The 21,853-nt window shown below is 43.2% G+C and overlaps 3 protein-coding genes across 8 annotated transcripts in view; 1 reads left to right on the top strand and 2 right to left on the bottom strand.

The window, feature by feature from the left end:
- SETX (senataxin) overlaps positions 1-3,742 on the bottom strand; it is a 28,501-nt gene extending 24,759 nt beyond the window's left edge. Inside the window, exons 1-4 of one of the 2 annotated variants that reach the window (XM_065695439.1) lie at positions 3,700-3,742; positions 3,050-3,215; positions 2,067-2,247; positions 50-260 (exon numbers count right to left, since the gene is read on the bottom strand). In XM_065695439.1, the coding sequence (XP_065551511.1) occupies positions 50-260; positions 2,067-2,246 (391 nt within the window). In that variant the 5' untranslated portion in view covers position 2,247; positions 3,050-3,215; positions 3,700-3,742. The remainder of the gene's footprint in view (positions 1-49; positions 261-2,066; positions 2,248-3,049; positions 3,216-3,699) is intronic. The other variant, XM_065695438.1, reaches the window with a different exon arrangement.
- Positions 3,743-5,815: 2,073 nt separating this feature from the next.
- TTF1 (transcription termination factor 1) lies at positions 5,816-17,080 on the bottom strand. 5 transcript variants are annotated; one of them, XM_065695359.1, is made up of 12 exons: positions 17,018-17,080; positions 16,184-16,283; positions 12,421-16,010; positions 11,417-11,673; positions 10,875-11,060; positions 9,951-10,029; positions 9,547-9,677; positions 8,777-8,984; positions 8,382-8,471; positions 8,092-8,157; positions 7,293-7,378; positions 5,816-6,854 (listed from the first exon to the last, which is right to left on the bottom strand). In XM_065695359.1, the coding sequence occupies exons 3-12, from the start codon at positions 15,996-15,998 to the stop codon at positions 6,694-6,696; spliced, it is 4,842 nt and encodes a 1,613-aa protein (XP_065551431.1). In that variant the 5' UTR covers positions 15,999-16,010; positions 16,184-16,283; positions 17,018-17,080; the 3' UTR covers positions 5,816-6,693. The 5 variants fall into 5 exon arrangements, with proteins under 5 accessions (XP_065551431.1, XP_065551429.1, XP_065551430.1 ...); XM_065695357.1 differs by having other exon boundaries at positions 16,986-17,063; XM_065695358.1 differs by lacking the exon at positions 17,018-17,080 and adding an exon at positions 16,845-16,978.
- Positions 17,081-17,159: 79 nt separating this feature from the next.
- Positions 17,160-21,853, top strand: part of CFAP77 (cilia and flagella associated protein 77) — a 59,780-nt gene continuing 55,086 nt past the window's right edge. The window contains exon 1 of the mRNA XM_065695363.1: positions 17,160-17,465. Coding sequence (XP_065551435.1) covers positions 17,340-17,465 — 126 coding nt within the window. The 5' untranslated portion in view covers positions 17,160-17,339. The remainder of the gene's footprint in view (positions 17,466-21,853) is intronic.

Here is a 21,853-nt window from a genome sequence, read left to right as displayed (position 1 = left end):
AGTAGAAATAATACCATTCCCCTCCAACTGTCCATGGTAAGATACATACTGACTCTCTCATGCAGCAGCAGATATGGATATTTCAGTACTTCTAGAAGGGGCACTCGCAGGTTATTCTCAAAGTCCGGGCCCACGTAACCAGATAGCTGTGTCTGTCCATTCTCATCAACCACAAACAACTCATCATCTTCACCAGCTTCTTCTTGCATGGATTTCTCAATGTGGGCAACAAGACGGGAGGTTTCCAACTCCCACAAGACCTATTCAGAAGGGAAAAACAATTACCCAAAGTGCATATGTGAAGAAAGCACTTAAGGACATTTATTATCACATGCAGAAACCTTAACTAGACTTTCAAAACTTAAAATTTCATTTAAAAAGTTTCTTTCCAAGCATGGTGTAAAATGATGAAGTCTTGAGGTAGAATTCAGATTGTGCGAATCACAAAACTCTCACTTCAGAGCTGGGATTATGAAGTATGGTGGGTTTATATTTTTGTCAAATATGCATCAACGATCTCAGTTGTTATTTCAGGCCAGAGATTAGTCACAAAACTTTGCTTCACTGGCCAATATAAAGAAGTACACAATACAGAAAACAGTCATATGTGGGAAGATGGAAAAAGCATTTTCTAAATCCTGCCTTCTCACATATTTTGTGATGTATTGGTGAATGAAGTTAATGTAAAGAATGCAAACAGACTGACTGACTTGCTAAGCATTTGCAGCAGATTCGACTCACTTAACATTACTCATCTAAAGTAAATTTCTCTCAGCTTCAATTAGAAACCAAGGTTATTTCCTACAGCTAATAGAACTTTCAGCAGTCCAATGACTCCACGTATTTCCAATCTATACTCAGATGAGATTGACCTGCAGAGAAATCTAATTTAAAGAGCAACCTTTTAGACATTTGTATTGTGAACAACTGGCTACAAATACTCATTTTACACATATCTATGTGAAAACAAGCTTTCCAAAATGTAAAACTGAGATACTAGTGAGGAAGAATTACAAAAGGCTTAAGATAACAATTTTTAAACTTTGACTGGTTTTAATTGCACAAGATTAGATCAGATCTTAAACTGAAGCACAGCAGAAAACTATGAATGAAAAGTGAAAGCTAACAAAGGGAGGAAGAAACGGAAGTGGAATAGATGCCTGAGGAACAAAAACACACTGAAGAGGGTGAGCTGTTAGTCTGTGTTCCAGAGTTCAGGGATTCCAGGCTGAGAGAAACAAAACACAATAGAAAAATCTCAGCTAGTTTACTAATAAAGGGAAAATATAGAGATAATAAAAGATACAGTAAAGGATATTTCTGATGTTTGGTTATCTTACCAACCCCAAAGACCACGTAATGATGATCAGGAAACCAGCTCCAAGAAACATCATCGCAGTGTGAGGTGACAGACTCAACCTTAGCGGGCGTCCCCATGCAGGCAATGTTGACCTAGGTGCTATGAGGTTCTGCCTCCCCGCATCGCATGAGGCTCAGGCTTTTATACTACCAAAAATGCACACTCATTCTGATGCAGGGGGCCAGCCTACATCAGAAGAAGTGGCCAGCTATACCTAGGAAAGTCTCCTAGGATCGGGACTTTTCTGAAGACCAGCCAAAGCGAGGCCTTCTGGGGAGGAGCCAAAGCAGGACTTTTCAGGGAGGAGCCACCACAAACAGTATGTTTGTATGTGTGTTTCACTACAGACCATTACCTACTCTCACTGACACAGCCTGGCAGGTGTTCTTTTTTTCAGATGGCAAACCACCATAGCATGAATAAAGTACAAACTATAACGTCTAGTCAGCAACTTTCCACAACTGCTTTAGTTCTTGCTAATTTAAATATATGCAAAACAAGATGGTGTTCTGGCTTTAGCTTTTTGCAACATAATATATAAAAAGCAGAACAGTTAAAAACCACATGACCTATTCCCCAACACCGATAAACACAACCCCTGCACAAAACTTCCCCCTACACTGAGGCTGGACCACAGAAACCTCGTTTGAATGAAACTTGCAGTCCAAGTCCTCCCTCTCTGGTTGGAGCCAAATCTCTTAATTACCTCATGTAACCCTGGCAGTTTTTCCTTGGCTTTGTGGTATTCAAGCACACACTCCAAGCAGTAACAGAGATCTTCATTGGATCCTTCAAGATCTTCCGGGGACAACCGTTTAGAAGCATAGCTCTTCAGGAACTCAGTGGCGTCGGGACCACTGGGTGTACACCATCGACACGTGCTCATTCTTTGCATGGAAAGAAGGAGGAATTAATGGAAGCTCAAAGGCTGAAAGCAGCAAAATATGCCCTTTTGGCCACAACAGTACCTAGCTTTCAATGTGATGAGTTTCAGGATTTACGCAACTCACTGACAGCATACATGCATATGTTCTTTGGTGACCTTATATTATACGGATACACAAAATTAAATAAAGCAATGCAGATTAAACCATTAAATTAAAATTACAGAAAAATGCCTCCTCAATGGCAAGCGTTAGAAGCACTCAAAATAAGTCAAATTACATCATTTGCAAACCATGACACAACATGTGAAAAGTGACTTTACATTGCAGAAGTAATCCCTCATCCACACTTAATTCACACTTTCCAGGACTGCAACGCTAGAGTTCATTATATTGCTTTACTGGTATCTGTGGAATTGAGGACTAATGCGTACAAAACGTAATTAGCTTTTTTTCTTAATCTCCTGCTAAAATTTAGGTCAACAAATCCCTGTTGCCAAAAGCAAAATATATCTGTGGAGAACTTTCCTGTCACAGCTCTTACTACAGCTAGAAAACATCATCAAATTCTCACCACAGATTGCTTCCCCTAAAAAGATCCTAACTAAGCAGCAATACAGCCATCTCAGATGATGACAGTATGAACAATTCAACTGAAGACTGGGAAAGCATGACGACTTGAGGAAAGTATATAAAAGGGAAGACAGTAATTACTGTGCTATTTAGCATAAGAAAGAATGAAAAAGGGAAATCTAGATAAAGCAAAACCATCGCTCCCTCATACACAGGTACAGGTGGTATTTACCTTTGGAAAAGGAAGCTATTTGCTGTGAGGGTGTGCTAGGTAACATGAAGACAAGTGTGCTACCCTGCAGCTGGGAAAGGGGGCTGACCCCTCCAGCCACACATGCCCTCGAGTATCTTCAGTAATCCATGCCCTGGAAACCGAGCCTTGGTGGCATTTCAGAGACCTAGGGGAAAAAAAGTAAGCATCAGAAATGGGTTACATTCACGCGTTATAGACTAAGAATGGCTCTGGCACTCAGATTAACGTGCTTTAAAGTAAACAGCCATCCACTGAAGAGCCAAGTGACTTGCACCTGAATCCCCTCCGGACGCCGAAGGCGGGCAGCAGATCACGCCCCCGCCTTTTCCTAACAAAAGGTGCGGAAACTTCATCCGCGCACGTTAAGCGAAGAAACCGCTCCCGTACCGCGGGCCGAGCCTGCCTAGCGGCGAGCAGCAACCTCCGCCCAGCACCGGCTCCTGCCCGAGGAGGCAGCGAAGCGGCGCTTTCGGTTTCCCGGTTCCCCCGCCCCAGCGCTCACGCACCGCTCCTCCGCCGGAGCCCCGGCTGCAGCCGGGAAACCCGAGGCGGCGGGAGGGGAGCGCGGCCTCCCCCGCGGCAGCGGCAGCGCGGTCACGGCGGGAGGCGCCGCCCGCTCCTCACCTCACCTCACGCACTCCCGCGCCTCTCGGCCCCGCCCGCCTGCTTCCGGCCGCGGCGGCCCGGGCCACCGCAGGAAGTGAGCTCCACCGGCGGGCGGGACCGCGAGCAAAGCCCGCCCCGCGGCGGGGCCTTAAAGGGGCAGTGAGGAGGGGAGGGTCTGTGAGGGGAAACTGAGGCACGGGCTGGGGAGAGGGGGGCTGGTAGCGCCTCAAGGAGGGGGTTATTGAGGTCCCACTCTAGCTCCACAATCGAGCCAAGCAGGGGGCTTCCCCCAACACTCTGAAGTGATAACCCCCCCCGGGGACGCCTCCTCAAAGCCTCTGAGGCAATAGAAGCCACGCCAAGCGCAGCTCTGCCTGCCACCCGGAACAGAAACAGGCAGGAAGGGCCATGAAGGCTCTTGGCTCAAGGGGCTGTGTCTCTGCCCCATTAGCGACTGCCCTTCCAGCCCCGGTGCGATGCTGTTCCTGAGGTGCTACAGACATACAGAGTGGCTGCCTTCCCTCAACTTCTTGTTCCAGGCTTTCTAGAAGAAATGGGTGAAGGCACCATTAACACTCCGTGACTTTGAAGGGCTTCGCTGCTGCAACCACAGCTCGTGGAACCTGGCTGGCTCTGGCTTTGATAATTCCACACAGCTGGGGCTTTTTTTGACTCCGTAACACCATTCAGGCCAAGGAAATGCTTGAAGCAACACATCTGCTTGCAGCACCTGAGTGTTAGGCGACATGCAGTGCTTTTTAGACTTGAAGGATCTGTCATGCTCTCATTGGTAATGCAGCCTGGTGTGTTACTGCCCTTGTCATTTTGGGGCCCGTTTATGTTTGTTTTTTTTTAAAACCCCTGCATGGCGTTTGCTCCGTTTTCACTAAAATTCAAATATTCACATTCAACAACAGCCTCCCTCTCGCTTTCTAAGATGATGGCAAAGGGAGACGCCCCTGACTCCCATACCAGGACTTGAAGGTGCCTCAGGTGGTTCTGAAGCCCAAAACTACAAGATAACGAAAGTACAGACCAAGATACCAGAGCTAAAATAGACATTGAACTTGATACTTCTGACTAGCAGATAGCTACTTTACCATAGAAATATCATCATCAGGATAAGCCCTATTCAAGCGCTTCCTGAATTAGAGCTGGACTGCATGCCTTACTAAGAGATCATGCCTTGCCTAAAATAGACAGATCCCTTACTCACATCAGATCCTAAGTGACTGAGAGCATGCTGAATGAATATTAATGAAAGGTTAATAATCCATATCACAATATTATTAAATTTGTATAGATAATTCTATTAAGCTGTTGGCCAAGTCCAAGACTAATATTGGGCGCAGCCACACATAATAAGCACCATCAGTTTAGAAAGCAAGTGGGTCCACTCTGAACCTCATGAAGTGGAAAGGTCTTCCTTACCCTTTGTATCTCGTGTCTCTCTCTTAATCATTCTAAATTGACTGTATTTTCCTTTATATGTTTCTTCCATGAAGTAATAAAGTAAACCTTGCCGTCAAACTGACTGATCCGGTTAAACTGTGTAAAATTCCATCAGATTTATTGAACTCTTGTCAAATTACTATTTTACCTCAATAAAACATATTGCTGCTTCTCTCTTTTGAGTGAGGTGCATTCCACTCACCCACAAGTTTCCCTTTAAAGCAAAGGATAAATCTTGTTATGCAGCTAGAAGTTTATTTCCATGAGATCTACTCTACAACTCTGTAACCACGGAAGAAGATTCAGAGGATCTCCATCTTCCAAGAAAAGAAGCATCTCGAAAAATACAAATTCTTACAAGGTTCTTCAGCTTTTAACCTTCAAACCTGTAAGGCAACTGACGCAAGTCAAAGACCTAAATTCAAGGGAGCTGGTATATGTTTCCTTCCTCCCACCCTGCCAGCCCCATTTCATTTCCTGTCTGGAAAACTTACCCTTCCACCAGTGGCTGATCTCCTGGGATGTCCTGCCTGTCTCACAAGAATCACACTGGTTTGTATCTTCAGAGAGACTAAAGGCAGGCACAGTTAAACATGGGAAGTTCTCAACATCCTTTGCTACAAGTCAATGATAATTATTAAAGAAGGAAATTCTCCCTTATCCAAATGACCATCAAAAAGCAGTATGCCAGAGACCAAGTTCTCCTGCCTTACTTTTTAATACAGCATACAGAAAATATAAACAAACTGTACAAATACTTTACAGGAAGACTTCTGGGTTGTGTGTTTTTTTTTTACATTCACTCAGTCAATGTACATATGATGATTCTAGGCAGACAGTTAAGACGTATCATACAAAGCCATGAATACAACCTTACCTTAACCCTCAATTTTCTTATTAAAATGTAGAAACTCTCCTTGGCACAATAAAAGTATAAAGTCTATATACACACACACTATTTTGTCTCTGTATTCCAAGTATTAACAAAAACATTTTAAATGCATTGTTCTGCTTTGCCTGAAATGAGATTATCTCTTATGAATAGTAATGGACAAAAATCCCTTCTCTCTACACGGCTGATAATAGCGTCAGTCTACATCGAAAATAAAAATCAGTTGCTTTTAAGAACAAGATACCTGTTAAAAAACAACCCCAAAACAACTCAAAGTCGTGCTGTTTCCATTAAAACAGACGATTAAGATTTGTTTATTACAGAGATTTAACAGCAAACTAAAAGTCCTTTCCCAAGTCACTGATATTTTAAAAAATTACTTAAAACGTATTAAAGTTCTGAAAACCAAGCTTATGCATAAAGGCTAAAGAACAGCTCCAACTCCACAGAAAAAGTAGTGGAAAAATACTGGTTTTGAGACATTCAGAAAGTTGAATGCTTAAACTGTATTTACCTGCCTTCAATATGAAACAAGGGAATCAGATATATGTATCTTTACTTTCTCCATTGCTAGATATCCTGTGTACCTGTAGTTGTTAGTCTGTGCCCACTTACAACCACATCCATTTTACAGTTCAATGTGCACACCAGGGACTGTCTTTAGGGCAGTCAATTAATCGCTGTCATCACTGGTGTCAAAAATCTCGCTGAGTAGGAAAGCATTCTTCCGTTGCTCAGGTTCTGAGTTGTCAGGACTAGGGTTTTTCCCCTTCTCTTTTTCAAGCTTTTCTTCAAATTCTGGAAGTTTCTTTTCATAAAGGTAATCAATAATTTCTTGGGGGGAGAAAAATAGAGAGAAAAGTAAATAAACTAAGTTCTACCTATAGGAGAAATGGATGCTATCAGGAAGAAGGATCCCACAGAAATTATTTTGTCAGTGTTAAATGCAAACAACAACAACAACAAAAAAAATACACTGCTCCAACACACACACACACACACAGACACACAAGAAACTAGAAAAGCAGTCACAAAACATTTAAAGCCAAGGGACAAAAAAAAAAAAAAAAAGGTTCATAATCATTGCATGAAGATATCACTGAAAGTAAACTTATTAAAAAAAAGGCATTCAGTAAAATAACTACAAAGCCTGAGATATCAGCTAATTTACTTGGGGGAAAGCTAACTAAGACACAGTTCAGATAGAATATGTATCCTCTTAGATTCAAGCGAAAACATTAAGGAGTATATACAAACAACTGGGATACTGACCAGAAAAAGTCTTTCTTCGCCATAAAGGGACATAGGAGACTTTTAGCTTATAAAATTTTGCTTGAATGTAGGCTTTAGGGACATCTCTGAAAAAATAAGAGTTGAAAGAATTAGTGCTGCAAGGAATTATTATGAAGTTTTGTTTTTACTGAGTTACCCATTCATGAGAGTGATGCCAGTCAAACAGTATCTTAGCTTTGAGTAGAAAGGACAGATTTCAAATCCTAATTAAAACAGTTTTTCAAGACAGCAATTCCCCTTGAAGGTAAAAAACCTAAAACATGCCATCATACATACGTATTACGTGTTTAGTGAAAAGAGAGAGTAAACGAAACAAAGTATGTGGAAAATGTCAAAAGCACTGTATAGCAACTACAGCATTCACAGCATTGGTAGCATTGGTAGTTTCATATTCAACACTTACTTTGTTTGGAAGAAAACCATTATATTGTATTACACATTCCTATAATTATCCCTTTTTCCAATATGTGGGGATGAACACCTGGAAAAATCTTTTATCAAAGACTTTAGCATAAACTATGTAACAGTTTTAAGCACAAATATGCTGGGAACACACTAAGGGTTACCTGAAGTGGTTACAAGTGGTTTCAGATCTTATAGGTATGCCATGCTACGCAAGGATGTATGTATATTGTATGTTACCAAGCTAAATGATGTTTTCTATAGTTGCAGAGGTCTAAAAAGTTTGATTCCTTTGGGGAACTTTTAAAACAGTCTGCTTCAACAACCCTTTGTATCCACAAAAAGTGGATAAACAAAAAAATAAAAGAAGGTTTACCCAATAATATCACTAAGGTCTCCCCAGTTTACTTCATTAGGATCCTCCACATTCAGTTGACGCAACCTGGGAATATAATACAGAAGCAGTCTGTAGGCAGAATTCAAGAAATAATTCAATAACACTCGCAACTCCCCCAGTCAGAAGTCACAGGACATTTTGTTCTAAATAAGAGCAGTTGTGAAACCTGTATGAAACTGCAGACACCCCATTCTCACCCTGCAAGCCTTCATAAACACAAACCAGAACAGTAAGAAACACAAAAATATTCCAGTACTTCTGAACGATACCTTTTAATAAGATTGATATTGACTTGTAATCCTTTGGTCCCCCTACATAAATGCTGTCCTTTGTTCAACTTGTTTGTCAAAATTGTACTCCTATGAAAACATAGAAAAAAAAAGTTCTTATCATTTCAAGAAATTCCAAGCACCAAAAGGAAGTGTCTTCAAGATGATACTGCTGCCACAAAGTGGCAGAAATCAGGCTTCACTGTCACAGCAAGAACAAAACTCAGCACAGCTAATGAAGTTACCTGTCTCAGGCATATTTATGATGCCTCTTCTGTAACCTACCACTTATTTCCTATCTTACCAAACAATCGTCATGGTACAAACAGTTTGGCAGAAGAGTTAAATACTCTCCAGAACACATTTTACTATCTCAATTCAGTATAGAAACTTACCATTTCTGTTTACATTGTCTCCAATATCGAGTTCCCACTTTAGTTTCAATCTCAGACCATGGTAATTTCTGGTACAGTTTCTCACGGTCAATTAAGATCTCTCTATTTGAATTTCCATCTTCCACTTCTATTCTTCTCCTAATCACCTCCTCCACTGCACGCATTAACTTCTGGATCTCTTCCTTTGACCAAGGGCCATAATTAATAGCTAAAATTGAAAAATAAGGTTAAGGCATAATTTATCATAAATGATTAGTGAAAAAAGGCAAAAGAGCACTTTTATAGAATCCTAGAATGATTTGGGTTGGAAAGGACCGTAAGATCATCTACTTCCAAACCCCTTGCCATGGGCAGGGACACCTCACATTAGACCATGTCTGTTCTTATTTACAGGACCAGCTTCTTAACATACTTCCTAGAAATCTCTACACACCAAATCTGAAAGCTCAGCCTAATCACCAAATCCAGTTGCCGAATTCTTCCCACCCTGGCCCCAAAAGCATCTGTTTAGACATCAGTTCCATTTAATAGAGTTGCATTTGTTGCATTTCTTTTCTCTTTTCCACCAGACTGTTCTTATCCCTTCCATATGCAAATGCAATAAGTGGTTTAGAAAAAAAGAACTACCACCACAGATTAATTTTAAAAAGAAAAAAAAAAATCCATTCCAGCGATTTTTTCCTAAAGTTTAGTGCACATACAACCTACAGTTAAAATAACTTCTGAAGTTGCAATACACATAATGAATTGCTTTCCTTAAAATTACACACCTGACCTGAGTTCAGAGTATTTCATAGCAACTGAGAGGGTAGAACGGGACATCATCTCAGAAATCTTCTTCCAATTATTGCCATACAGAGCATAATACTTCTTCAATTTTTCTTTTTCTTCATTAGTGTACCTGGTTGAGGAAATTGGCAAAGCTTCAGCTGCAAATTTAAACTATTCCAATATCTTAAAAGAGCTGTAATCGTTACAGATGTTTCATCACTACCATCTCATGTCACACTTTAGAACAGAAGAATTGATAAGGACTAGTCAGAAAAATGAACTGTCAATTAAGATGCAGCAACTGGCACAAATCAGAGATGATTTTCATTTGTATCCATTTTCTGTGGTCAAATAAACCTCAGAGACTGATATTAGTGTTCAGAAATGCTTTCAAGTTACTCACCTCCCTTTATAATTATTTGGGTCAAAGATCTTCCTTGCTCTATAATATACGAGCCTCCAGGGTCGTGGTATGCCCTCAGCTAGAACATAAAATGATTCATTTAAGTAACATTACTCACAGAGGTGAGGCCACTTTCAAAAAAAGCCAAAACTAAACAAAACAAAACTCCAACAACATGCATTTTTGTGACCATGCTATCAACGACAGATCCACTCCGGTCAAAAGAATGTACTGTACAACACTCCAGTAACTGCACAGGGAAGGAATGGTCTGAACAGAATCTCCTGAGGAGTTTCAAAGATGTAATTGTTATGACCGTGGCAAGATTGTGAATGCTGAGTGCTGGTAAATAATTGTGTACATGCCTGTGCACCTGTATGTCAATATTGAAAACTGAACTTTTAAACTCTCAAGCACAAACCTAGGTACAAATTGTATGGACTGGCTGTACATTTGATCCAAATGCAATTAAAATTTAGCTAACTCCCATTAATAGAGAGACATAATTTCTTTCTGTTTCTGCCATCACTTACTCCATCCTAAACCTGCCATCTATTTACGTGCTCTAAGAACAGTCAAGAATCAAAACACAGCACTCGATCAAACCTGCCATTAGTAAATCACTATGCTGAATTACAGCCTAGCAAATAATGCACTTTAAGCCACAAAGCCCAAAGGCAAATTTGGAAGTCTGTAAGTGCTGCTGGTCATGATGATATTTTAATCTCTAAACTCTGCAAACTCAAGAAAAGATAGCAAGAACAGTATGTGTAGTTGATAATCTACACAGCAATCTCAGCAGCACGCTGCTTTTTTGCCTAGTTTAGCAACATTAGTGCTTTGCTATATAGAAAATACACTGTGCTACCACCAGGTTGTGAAATGTAACATTCAGCCATTTGTACAAGGAACTTAAGTACTTACAAAGTTTTTCACAAAATAGATATTTTGCTTTTAAGCGATTGATGTTTTTTCTCTCTTCTGGATACCTCAAGGTAAACAGGACTTTCTCAGCACTATCTATCCCAGTCATTTCTAAGAACTCTTCAATATTTTTCCGGATTTGATTATTCTCCTTCTCGGAAAATCTGCCAAACTTGACAGCAATACCTAAAACATACAGAAAGTTTAATTAAATAAAAAAGAAATCTTCAAGTAACATCTCTTGTACATTTCAGGGTTTAACAAATACAACAAAAGATCAATTAACTCAAAAGGTGAAAGAAAAAAAACGAAAGACACCAAACAAGAGCTGGAAGCAGGGAATTTACACATATACTTCAGACTGTAATTCAGTAATGAATTGATGCTACCAAGCAGAGAAACAGAAAAGGTGTCTATTACAGTGAAGTGAACCAGACTCCATGGATGTGACAGACACGGTACAAAAACTATGTTCCCTCTGTCAAAGCATTAGCACAGCTGCACAGTCCTTCCTCACCGCTACAATATTTTGGAGAGCTCACCTTGTTTTTTAAACTGTTTAAACCTCACTAGGTCTCTTCCAGCCATCATCCTAACTGAATGGTCCGATATATTCCTCACATGAGGAACAAACTCTTCCAGTTCCTGTTTTGCAGTATCCAAATCCTTGAATAAACACATGGTAGAGTTCAGGTACTCTTCATCATCATCCTCCAGACTGCTGTCATCTGTGGTTACTGTTCTAGTAAAGGAACTATTCTGGTCCTCCCTTCTATTTGGTGCCAATGGTTCTGGTGTCCTGATATAAAGAAAAAAGAAAATAAAATACACCACCAGACCTCAAAACCATTAAAAGAATGAACATATTCCTTAAAGAATACTTCACACATCAACCACTTTGTATTCCCATCTTTCAACACAGATGTAATCTATTATCAGATTTCTAGTTACAATACTCAAAGAGCTTGAAGCTTTGAAAATTGCACCTTTCCCACGAAACTCTCACACATGGACATACAGATGAAACAGTCTCTCTTGCTACCACTGGCAACACAGAACTTTTTTATCTGTCTCTTACTAGTGGTCTAACTGTGGGTTCTACACACTGCAAAAGCACCAAGAGCTTGTTTGCTGTTTGGGTTGGAAGGGACTTTAAAGCTCATCCAACTACGACCCCCTGCCACAGGCAGGGACACCTTCCACTAGGGCAGGTTGATCCAAGCCCTGTCCAACCTGGCCTTGAAACTGACAGGGATGGGGCAGCCACAGCTTCTCTGGGCAACCTGTTTTAATGCCTCACCACCCTCACAGGGAAGATCATCTTCCATATAGCTAATCTAAATCTACCATCGCAGTTATAACAAAGCTCTTAATTAGGTCTCTGTAACGTCACAATATACTGTTAAGGGTTTTGGAGCCATTTTTAAAAACTCATACAGAATAGACTGAAGAAAAATCTGGGACCCAAATAATGTGACAGAAACATGGGGGAGAAGGGCTGTAAAAAAAAAAAAAAAAAAAAAAAACAAACACAAAGCCTACATACATTACATCAGAATCTGAAGAGCTTTCCTCTGTGATAAAAGCTCTGCTTTTTATCTTCTTAGAGCGCACTGGAGGATTTTGAGGAGGCCGATCATCTGCTTTAGTCGGCTTAGACAAATTAGCAGGTACAACCATAGAATCTTCTCTCCTGGCAGTAGAAGCATCACAGTCACCATCTTCATGCCATTGCTGGGACGATGCCACACCATCCGCTTCTGTAGCTAATGGAAGCTCTGTGCCTTCCCCTTGCCTGTTTTGCTCTACAGGTGACAACAGTGACTGGTCAACAGCTACATCTGCTTCTTCTTGTATATCTAGGGTACTGCTGCATGTTTTCTTCTTGCTTTTTGATCTTTTGCTGCCATTTTTGTCATGTGTTTCTGAGGTAGGCAGCTCGTGTACATCATCCTCTTCAGATAATTTCTCTTTTATTTCCTTCTTTACAGATGGTTCTAAATAAATGCATTCAGGCAGCTCACCTACTGCATCCTCTTTAGGTAATTTCTCTTTTCTTTTTTTCTTCTTTACAGGTAGTTCCAAATAAACAGATTCAGGCAACTCGCCCACCTCATCCTCTTCAGGTAATTTCTCTTTTCTTTCCTTCTTCTCTAAAGGTGGTTCTAAATAAATGCATTCAGGTATCTCGCATAACTCATCCTCTTCAGGTAATTTCTCTTTTCTTCCCTTCGTCTTTAAAGGTGGTTCTAAATAAGTGGATTCAGGCAGGTCACCTACCTCATCCTCTTCAGCTAATTTCTCTTTTCTTCCCTTCGTCTTTAAAGGTGGTTCTAAAGAAGAGGATTCAGGTAGGTCACCTACCTCATCCTCTTCAGCTAATTTCTCTTTTCTTCCCTTCGTCTCTAAAGGTGGTTCTAAAGAAGAGGATTCAGGTAGGTCACCTACCTCATCCTCTTCAGGTAATTTCTCTTCTCCTTCCTTCTTCTCTAAAGGTGGTTCTAAATAAGAGGATTCAGGCAGGTCACCTACCTCACCCTCTTCAGCTAATTTCTCTTTTCTTCCCTTCGTCTCTAAAGGTGGTTCCAAATAAGTGGATTCAGGCAGGTCACCCACCTCATCCTCTTTAGGCAATTTCTCTTTTCTTTTCTTCTTCTTTACAGGGGGTTCTAAATACGTGGATCCAGGCAGGTCACCTACCTCATCCTCTTTAGGTAATTTCTCTTTTCTTTCCTTCTTCTCTAAAGGTGGCTCTAAATAAGTGGACTCAGGCAGGTCACCCACCTCATCCTCTTTTGCTAATTTCTCTTTTCTTTTCTTCTTCTTTACAGGTGGTTCTAAAGAAGTGGATTCAGGTAGGTCACCTACCTCATCCTCTTTAGCTAATTTCTCTTTTCTTTCCTTGTTCTCTAAAGGTGGTTCTAAAGAAGTGGATTCAGGCAGGTCACCTACCACATCCTCTTTAGCTAATTTCTCTTTTCGTCTTTTCTTCTTCTCTAAATGTGGCTCTAAGTAAGTGGATTCAGGCAGGTCATCCACCTCATCCTCTTTAGGTAATTTCTCTTTTCTTTTCTTCTTCTTTACAGGTGGTTCTAAAGAAGTGGACTCAGGCAGGTCACCCACCTCATCCTCTTCAGCTAATTTCTCTTTTCTTTCATTCTTCTCTAAAGGTGGTTCTAAATAAGTGGATTCAGGCAGGTCACCCACCTCATCCTCTTTAGGTAATTTCTCTTTTCTTTTCTTCTTCTTTACAGGTGGTTGTAAAGAAGTGGATTCAGGTAGGTCACCTACCTCATCCTCTTTAGCTAATTTCTCTTTTCTTTCCTTCTTCTCTAAAGGTGGTTCTAAATAAGTGGATTCAGGCAGGTCACCTACCGCATCCTCTTTAGCTAATTTCTCTTTTCTTCTTTTCTTCTTCTCTAAATGTGGCTCTAAGTAAGTGAATTCAGGCAGGTCACCTACCTCATCCTCTTTAAGTAATTTCTCTTTTCTTTTCTTCTTCTTTACAGGTGGTTCTAAAGAAGTGGACTCAGGCAGGTCACCCACCTCATCCTCTTCGGCTAATTTCTCTTTTCTTTCATTCTTCTCTAAAGGTGGTTCTAAATAAGTGGATTCAGGTAGGTCACCCACCTCATTCTCTTTAGGTAATTTCTCTGTTCTTTTTTTCTTCTTTACAGGTAGTTCTAAAGAAGTGGATTCAGGCAGGTCACCTACCTCATCCTCTTTAGGTAATTTCTCTTTTCTTTTCTTCTTCTCTAAACGTGGCTCTAAGTAAGTGGATTCAGGTAGGTCACCTATCCCATCCTCTTCAGCTAATTTCTCTTTCCTTTTCTTCTTCTTTACAGGTGCTTCTAAAGAAGTGGACTCAGGCAGGTCACCTACCGCATCCTCTTTAGCTAATTTCTCTTTTCTTTTCTTCTTCTTTACAGGTGGTTCTAAAGAAGAGGATTCAGGTAGGTCACCTACCTCATCCTCTTTAGGCAATTTCTCTTTTCTTTGCTTCTTCTCTAAACGCGGCTCTAAGTAAGTGGATTCAGGCAGGTCACCTACCTCATCCTCTTTAGGTAATTTCTCCTTCCTTTTCTTCTTCTCTAAAGGTGATTCTAAAGAAGTGGATTCAGGCAGGTCACCCACCTCATGCTCTTTAGGTAATTTCTCTTTCCTTTTCTTCTTCTCTAAAGTTGGTTGTAAAGAAGTGGATTCAGGCAGGTCACCTACCGCATCCTCTTTAGGTAATTTCTCTTTCCTTTTCTTCTTCTCTAAAATTGGTTGTAAAGAAGTGGATTCAGGCAGGTCACCTACCTCATCCTCTTTAGGTAATTTCTCTTTTCTTTTCTTCTTCTCTAAAGGTGGCTCTAAATAAGTGGACTGAGGCAGGTCACCTACCGCATCCTCTTTAGGTAATTTCTCTTTCCTTTTCTTCTTCTCTAAAATTGGTTCTAAAGAAGTGGATTCAGGCAGGTCACCTACCTCATCCTCTTTAGGTAATTCCTCTTTTCTTTTCTTCTTCTCTAAAGGTGGTTCCAAATAAGTGGATTCAGGCAGGTCACCAACCTCATCCTCTTTAGGTAATTTGTCTTTTCTTTTCTTCGTCTTTACAGGCGGCTCTAAATAAATGGATTCAGGCAGCTCACCTATTTCATCCTCTTCAGGTAATTTTTGTTTTCTTTTTTTCTTCACAGGTAACTTTAAATAAATGTAATCAGCGTCAATCTCCTGACAAATATCAGAGCAACTCTGATTTACTGCGATACAAGATACAGCATTACTTTCCTCATCCGTATTATCATTATGCTTCCACTTCTTTTTCTTCTTTTTCTTTTGGGAAGCATCCACTCCAGTTTCATTACTAATGTCACTTTCCAGTTCTACACAAGAATTACCTAACAAAGACTGCTGCTTCTCCTGCTTCTTTTTTCTTTTCTTCTTTTTAAAGCCTTCACCACTCTGCGCTGCTTGATCTTCAAGCACAGGTGGAGAAGCAGAGCAAAGCTCTGCATCCTGTACGCTTTCTCTTTCGTCATTTTCATGTTCCTTATATTCTTTGCATTTTCTCTTTTTCTTCTTCTTCTTCTTCAGAAAATCCTGAACTTGAAAATCATCTGCACTTGCTTTTTCTGTCATCTTTTTTCTTACCTTAAATAAAAGATACAGGGTTTACTCAAGTATTATAATTAATGCATTGTTACACAGGTAAAAACAAACAGGAAAAAACAATACGTGAAGACAATAGGGCCCCTGCCCCCCAATATTAAAATACTATGGAACAATTCAACATTATCTTAGAAACATACAGTGAAGATACTTACTTTTCAATACAGCTAATTTTGCAGTGGGACTATGAAAATGTGATGTCTTCTTCATCAACAAATCTGCATCACAGCTGTATTCTGCTTTAAAATTGCCTTCCTATAACAAGGATACATTTCAATAACTTTACGTTGATTCTGAATACCTAAGCAACAACAGACTACTATATTCATAGCATCAACTAAATTGGAAAACTCTTGTAAGATCAGCAAGTCCAACCTTTACCCCACCACTAACCCATGGCACTGAGGGCATCTTCTACACCGTTTGTGAACGCTTCTAGGGACAGGACTGCACCACTGCCCTGGACAGCCTGTTCCAATGCTTGAGATTAGGCACTGTTCCTCATCTCCATCTAAACTTCCCCTGGCGTAGCTTAAGGACGTTTTCTCTTGTCCTATCACTCTGCTCCCAGCACCAAAACAACAGACTAAAACCAAACAACAAATATTAAGCTAATCAGCATTAAAACCAACTGCCCTAGTTAGAACCGTCTGACTGGCTTCATCCACGTGCCGACAGGCCCAAACCCAACCGGGACCGGCCAGCTCCCCCAGCACCTGTAACCAGCACCAACATGCACACACCGAGGCCGCGGCAGGCCTCACGGCGAGCTGTGGGGCACCCCCAGCGCACGGGCCGCTCCCCTCCGCCTCTTACCGGGAACTACCGAGGGCGAGGGCGGCACCCTGAACAACCACCACCGGCCTCCGCGGGGCACCGGGGTGAACCGGAGCGGGGGAACCGCAGCCCCCAAGCGCCCTAACAGGCTCCGCCCGCCAAATACCGATAACGAGATACCTCAGGGCCGCCAGCGCTCCCGGTAATCCCACCTTAACACTGCTCCCACTGCACCCTGCTGCCCGCCTCTCCGTTCCACCCTCCCCGCCTTCCCGCCTCAATAGAGGAAACGTTCCCAGCCGGACCTAGCAAAGTGACGGACCAGCAGCGTCGGACGGTGGTTGCTAGGAGACGGGGCACCGCCATTGCCCCCCCCCCCGTCAGCGCCGTCGGGCTGGAGCTGCAGATCCGCGGCTGAGCTCTCCCGGCTCCGCTGCCACAGCCACGGCCCTGACCAGTGCCACGGCCACGGCCACGCCGCCTGCATCAGCCCCGGCTCCCCCCACCACGGTGCGGGGCGACCCGGGCAGCGACATGTCGGGCGGCAAGGGGGCGGCCCCGCGGAGGCCGCTGACCCTGGCTGAGGTGAAGTCCGGCAGCGAGAACGAGCGGCTGGGGGTGGCCCGGGACAGCATGTTGTGCAACCCGCTCATCATCAAGGTGAGACACACGGTCCCTCCCCGCCGGCCCCGCTCTCTGCCCGGGTACTACACACACCTCGCCGGTAACGGCGGACGGGACCCAGGAGAATGGGGAGGGGTCACGGTCCCGCGGGCAGCCCCTTGCACCGCAGGCGAACAGCGCAAAAATTGCCTGCTAAAGCACGTGGGGAGTGACAGCAGCTGAAAACAGAGGTTTGCACCCTATTAATTTATATGGCAAGGAAGGAAAAACACGCTTCCTCGCGGCTCCTCCTCGAGCAGCTCCGTGGTTGATCACCGTTAAGCACCCGGCAGGCCCCGGCTGGAGACCGGCGGCAGCGTGGGGCGGGTTTTCAAACCCCGCTGTCACCCCCCTCCAGCGGAGGGGTTCCGGGGTGGGACACAAACCCTGACCCCTATATTGGGATTTACAGACCGGCTGCGGAGGTTACGGTCCGTTCATAAACCCCTGACACTTCTCACCTTACCAATCCCGCTGTACCCCGGTCCCGTGGATAGCCTGAGCTCTGGGCGGGACTTGGAAAGCTTCAGACATGTATTTCACTCCAAACCAACAACCACGGAAGGACCCGCTCTACCCCCGCCCGCTCTGGAGTCCCGCATCCCCTCCAGCCGCAGCTGAAGTACAGCTCCCGTCCCCTGGATGGCACTCGCAGAATGGCTTCGTGCCCCGACCGCTGCTTTCCCATCCCAGTCTCTCCCCCCGCGGCCACGCCGCCGGCCCGGTGAGGAGCCTCCCCCGCGATGCTCGGGGTTGTGATCGCGGCTCTGGGGCGGTGCTGCTCGAGAGGGACGACGGCTGCAGCCCCGCAGCTGGCACCGAGCGGTTCCACCGGCTGCGCTTTCCCTGTTGTCCGGGGGAGGGCAGCCAGCCTCGCTCAGAGCGCTGGTTTCCCATCGCTGCCAGCGGTGACGTTTAGACGCGGCTGTACAGTGGTACTTTTAACTCCAGTTCCCTTGCTAGCCCGGCAGCGGCAGGCTTGGAATTCAGCCGTAAGATTTCGGAATATCACAGAAAATTTGAGCCTTGCAATACTGATTTTTTTATTTTTATTTTTAGCTTGTGAAACTCTAAAATTTGAAATTTTATTGGGAAGGCAAAGAAAAAAGTAGGGCTTGCATCATAACCCAAAAGCAGCTTCACTTTTCAAATCCACAACTTGTACTTTCTTTTCCCTGGATGCTCTGATAGGAAATGGCAGGATCTTTGCTTGGAAGTGGGATCAGGGTGAGATTTCTTCACCTAACTGTGCAGTGTCCCCTGTTCCGCCAAAGAGCTGCTGCGGGCAGATGTGGTCAAACCTCCTCAGGTTGGATGAGGCAGCCCCACGTCTTCTCCAGCCCTCCAAACTGCTTCTTAGAAAAGTGTGCTAGTAAATACATCTTTAGGTGAGGCGTGAATATGAATCAGAAGAGTATACCAGTATATGGCATTTCAGGTATGTGAAGGCATAATTGCAGGAGTTGGGTTGATCCTGCTTATTTTCACCATGCATTTACATTCTCTAAGTTGAAATAGGCATAAACCACCCATCAGTGTGGTAAATCCCAGGTCTACAGATACAACACTGAGGTAATCCTACGAAGGGCAGCTCCTCTCCTGTAGTGTCTGTGTTGCAGGTAGATTATTTGTGGTCATTAAGATTGCATTGATTGATGTGGAAATTCTGCCCATCTGGATGGGAGCATTTGGTCTAGCACTCTCTGCCCCCAGCACTCAGCTGATGTCTTCTCCCCTCAGCTTGAGTTTTTTCTCAGTGTAACTCTTGCAGAGCATCCTGGTAGTAGGAATTCTGAGCAGTTATGTATCACAGGATGTTTTATTAAGACCCAATCTGGATTTCTATCTGGCCAAGTGACACTAAAGGTTGAGCAAGTTTTGAGAAAAAGTAGTGTTAAATTTTAGCATTCTGGACAACTTGTGTTCTCTCAGGGCTTCCTTGCAGGAGGTATCCTTCACTGTAAGCTAGCCTGGAGGGATGTAGAGAGATCTGTATCCACCTGGTGCAATACTTCAGCACAAAGTAACAGAGCTAATAACAGATGCTTTCACTCTTCAAACCAGGGGTAATTTCACCATATTGTAACTTAGGCTATAAAGTTTGTGGAGCAAACTCCACATCTCCTGCCAGCTGCCTTCCCCCAGTGCATTGTGCCCCACTGAATGTATCAGTGTGTCTTTCACTGCCAGGAGGTGACAGTGACAGGATGGCAGTTTACTGGATAAGCACTGACCCTCAGCCAGACCTACTCACTGGGACCCATAGTGGCATGCACACAGCATCAGCCCTCTGCCACATCTCCTCTTCATGCTTCCAGCTGCAGTCTGGGACCTCTTACCCACCCCAGGAGAGTCCTGGGGACCAGACATTTTTGGACAGAGTTGCCAAAGAAGATGGCCAGCAGGACCCAACCCTCACACTGTGCAATGCCACCTGAAAACCAGGGACACAAAGATGGTTTAGAAGAAACGGACAAAAGGTTTTGAGACAACTGCTGCTTGGACAAGTGCTTCTGGCAGCCATGGACAGGCACTGAGGAATGCACAGCTCCACCAGCTGTTGTGAAGGTTCACCAGACAGCAAATACACAAGAACCTGAGGCCCAGTAGTGATGGATGGGACACTTAGTCCCTGATCTTCCTTCCAACTGGCATTCAGTCCCCAAAACCCTAATGCAAGCATGACAGAGCTCCTACTTTGCAGCAGATAACGACAGGATCCCCTAAGTTCTCTCCCAGTTCTCTCACATATCTTCTAAATGAGGCATCACATGCAAACAGAGACCACTGCACAGACGACTGCCTGCATTTCTGGCTGACCCTCTTGCCTCAGCTCTGCCCAGCCCCATCATTCCACCAGGATGCGTTCGCACATGCCAGCTATCTTTTTCACATAAAGATTTCTAGGGACAAAAGCTCTGTTTTTCACTGGTAGAATGTGATATGATTAATCAAGGAATTAATTTAGTTTATCAATATATATTTGCTTGAAGGAAATACTGAAGAAATAAACTGGGGAAACTACTTTATCTACTGATGCCAGTAGAAATCTGAGCAAAGCATTTTTGGGTAGTTTGTTTTTACCAGTAAAGCCTTAGCCAAGCACTTTTCTCAGTACAAAGTTAAAACTGCTGCTTTACAAAACTAAGCCAGCTCTGCACAGGAAAATTCACCGCCCTTAGCCCCCAGCATGCCTGACAAACACTCCAGAAAAAGTGGCCAACACCAGTTTGATTTAATTTATATTAGCATTTTTTGGATAATGTGCCTTTATTAAGTTCAACATATCACTGCCAAAGTCATTGTGTCACCAGCCTGGAGCTGGACATAGCCCTGGTGTGTGAAGGTAACAATGCCAGACCCATGTGTCAAAGCATCCACTTACTGCCAAAGAGCAGCCAGGGGACATGCAGAACATAGGGAACTGCTCTCCATGTATCCCCTTCAAAGCCAAGGCACCAACTTGCCTGCAGAGCTCCAGCCACAGAACTCAACATTAAAAAGTTGTTTCAGAACTGGCAGTTCTGAGGAGGAGGAGGATGGTGATGGTGCTTTGCGGGCTATGAAAGGCTGCCACCAAGTCTCAATCCCAGTCACCCACGCTGCAGGAGAAACAGGTTTAACAAACCGAAGTTTACAGCACTACTGGAACATGTAATATCTGTTTTAGAAGCTTATTATTTACATGACAATTGATGCCAGGCTCTTTTTATTGGCCTGAATGCTAGGTCATTTAGTATTCATTTTTCCTAAGTTTTTCTCTCCAGCCCTGAGGGCTGGATGTTTTTCTTTTTTTCCCGAACAAGATTGGAAATAATAAAGCTACAGGACTGAGGCAATAAAAATTCAGCAGTTACAGTCTCCTGAAGAAGAATATACGATGAAAAACCTCAGAAAACCCAAAGGAATGGGCACACTGGTAGCCTCAGTTTTGGCAATCACAGCAAAGGAAGAATTAGCTAGGCCAGGGAGGATGAACTGCCCTTGTCAGTGGAGGAAGAGGACATACAGGAGAGCCTGCTCCATGCCCAGGGAGGGCAGCTCAGTGTGGGAGACCACAGGGCACCAGCTGGGTGGCCAGGCGACTCCACTAAGTACACAGGTATCAAGTGAATGCAGAAATCACTCATCAATTCCTCCTTTTTCCTTTCATGCCTATTGAACCTTATCATGAAGTGTTTCTGAGCTGTCAGACTTACCACTGAGCAAGGAGCTGCTTGGAGTTGTTGCAAAATCATTTTGGTTTCTGGAACGATCTGTAGGAAGGACAGTTAAGAAAAGCAAGTAGAGCCATTTTACCAAACTAAAATTGTGTCACATCATGAGAAAGCCCCGAAGCTCTATACAAGATAAACACGGGCAAATGTACTGTGTGAACAAAAATA

This window comes from Lathamus discolor, chromosome 15 (genome assembly GCF_037157495.1).
Source record: "Lathamus discolor isolate bLatDis1 chromosome 15, bLatDis1.hap1, whole genome shotgun sequence".
NCBI classification, from domain to species: Eukaryota; Metazoa; Chordata; class Aves; order Psittaciformes; family Psittacidae; genus Lathamus; species Lathamus discolor.
The sequence above is the reverse complement of the archived record's forward strand: the minus strand, read 5'-3'. Positions and strand labels throughout refer to the sequence as shown.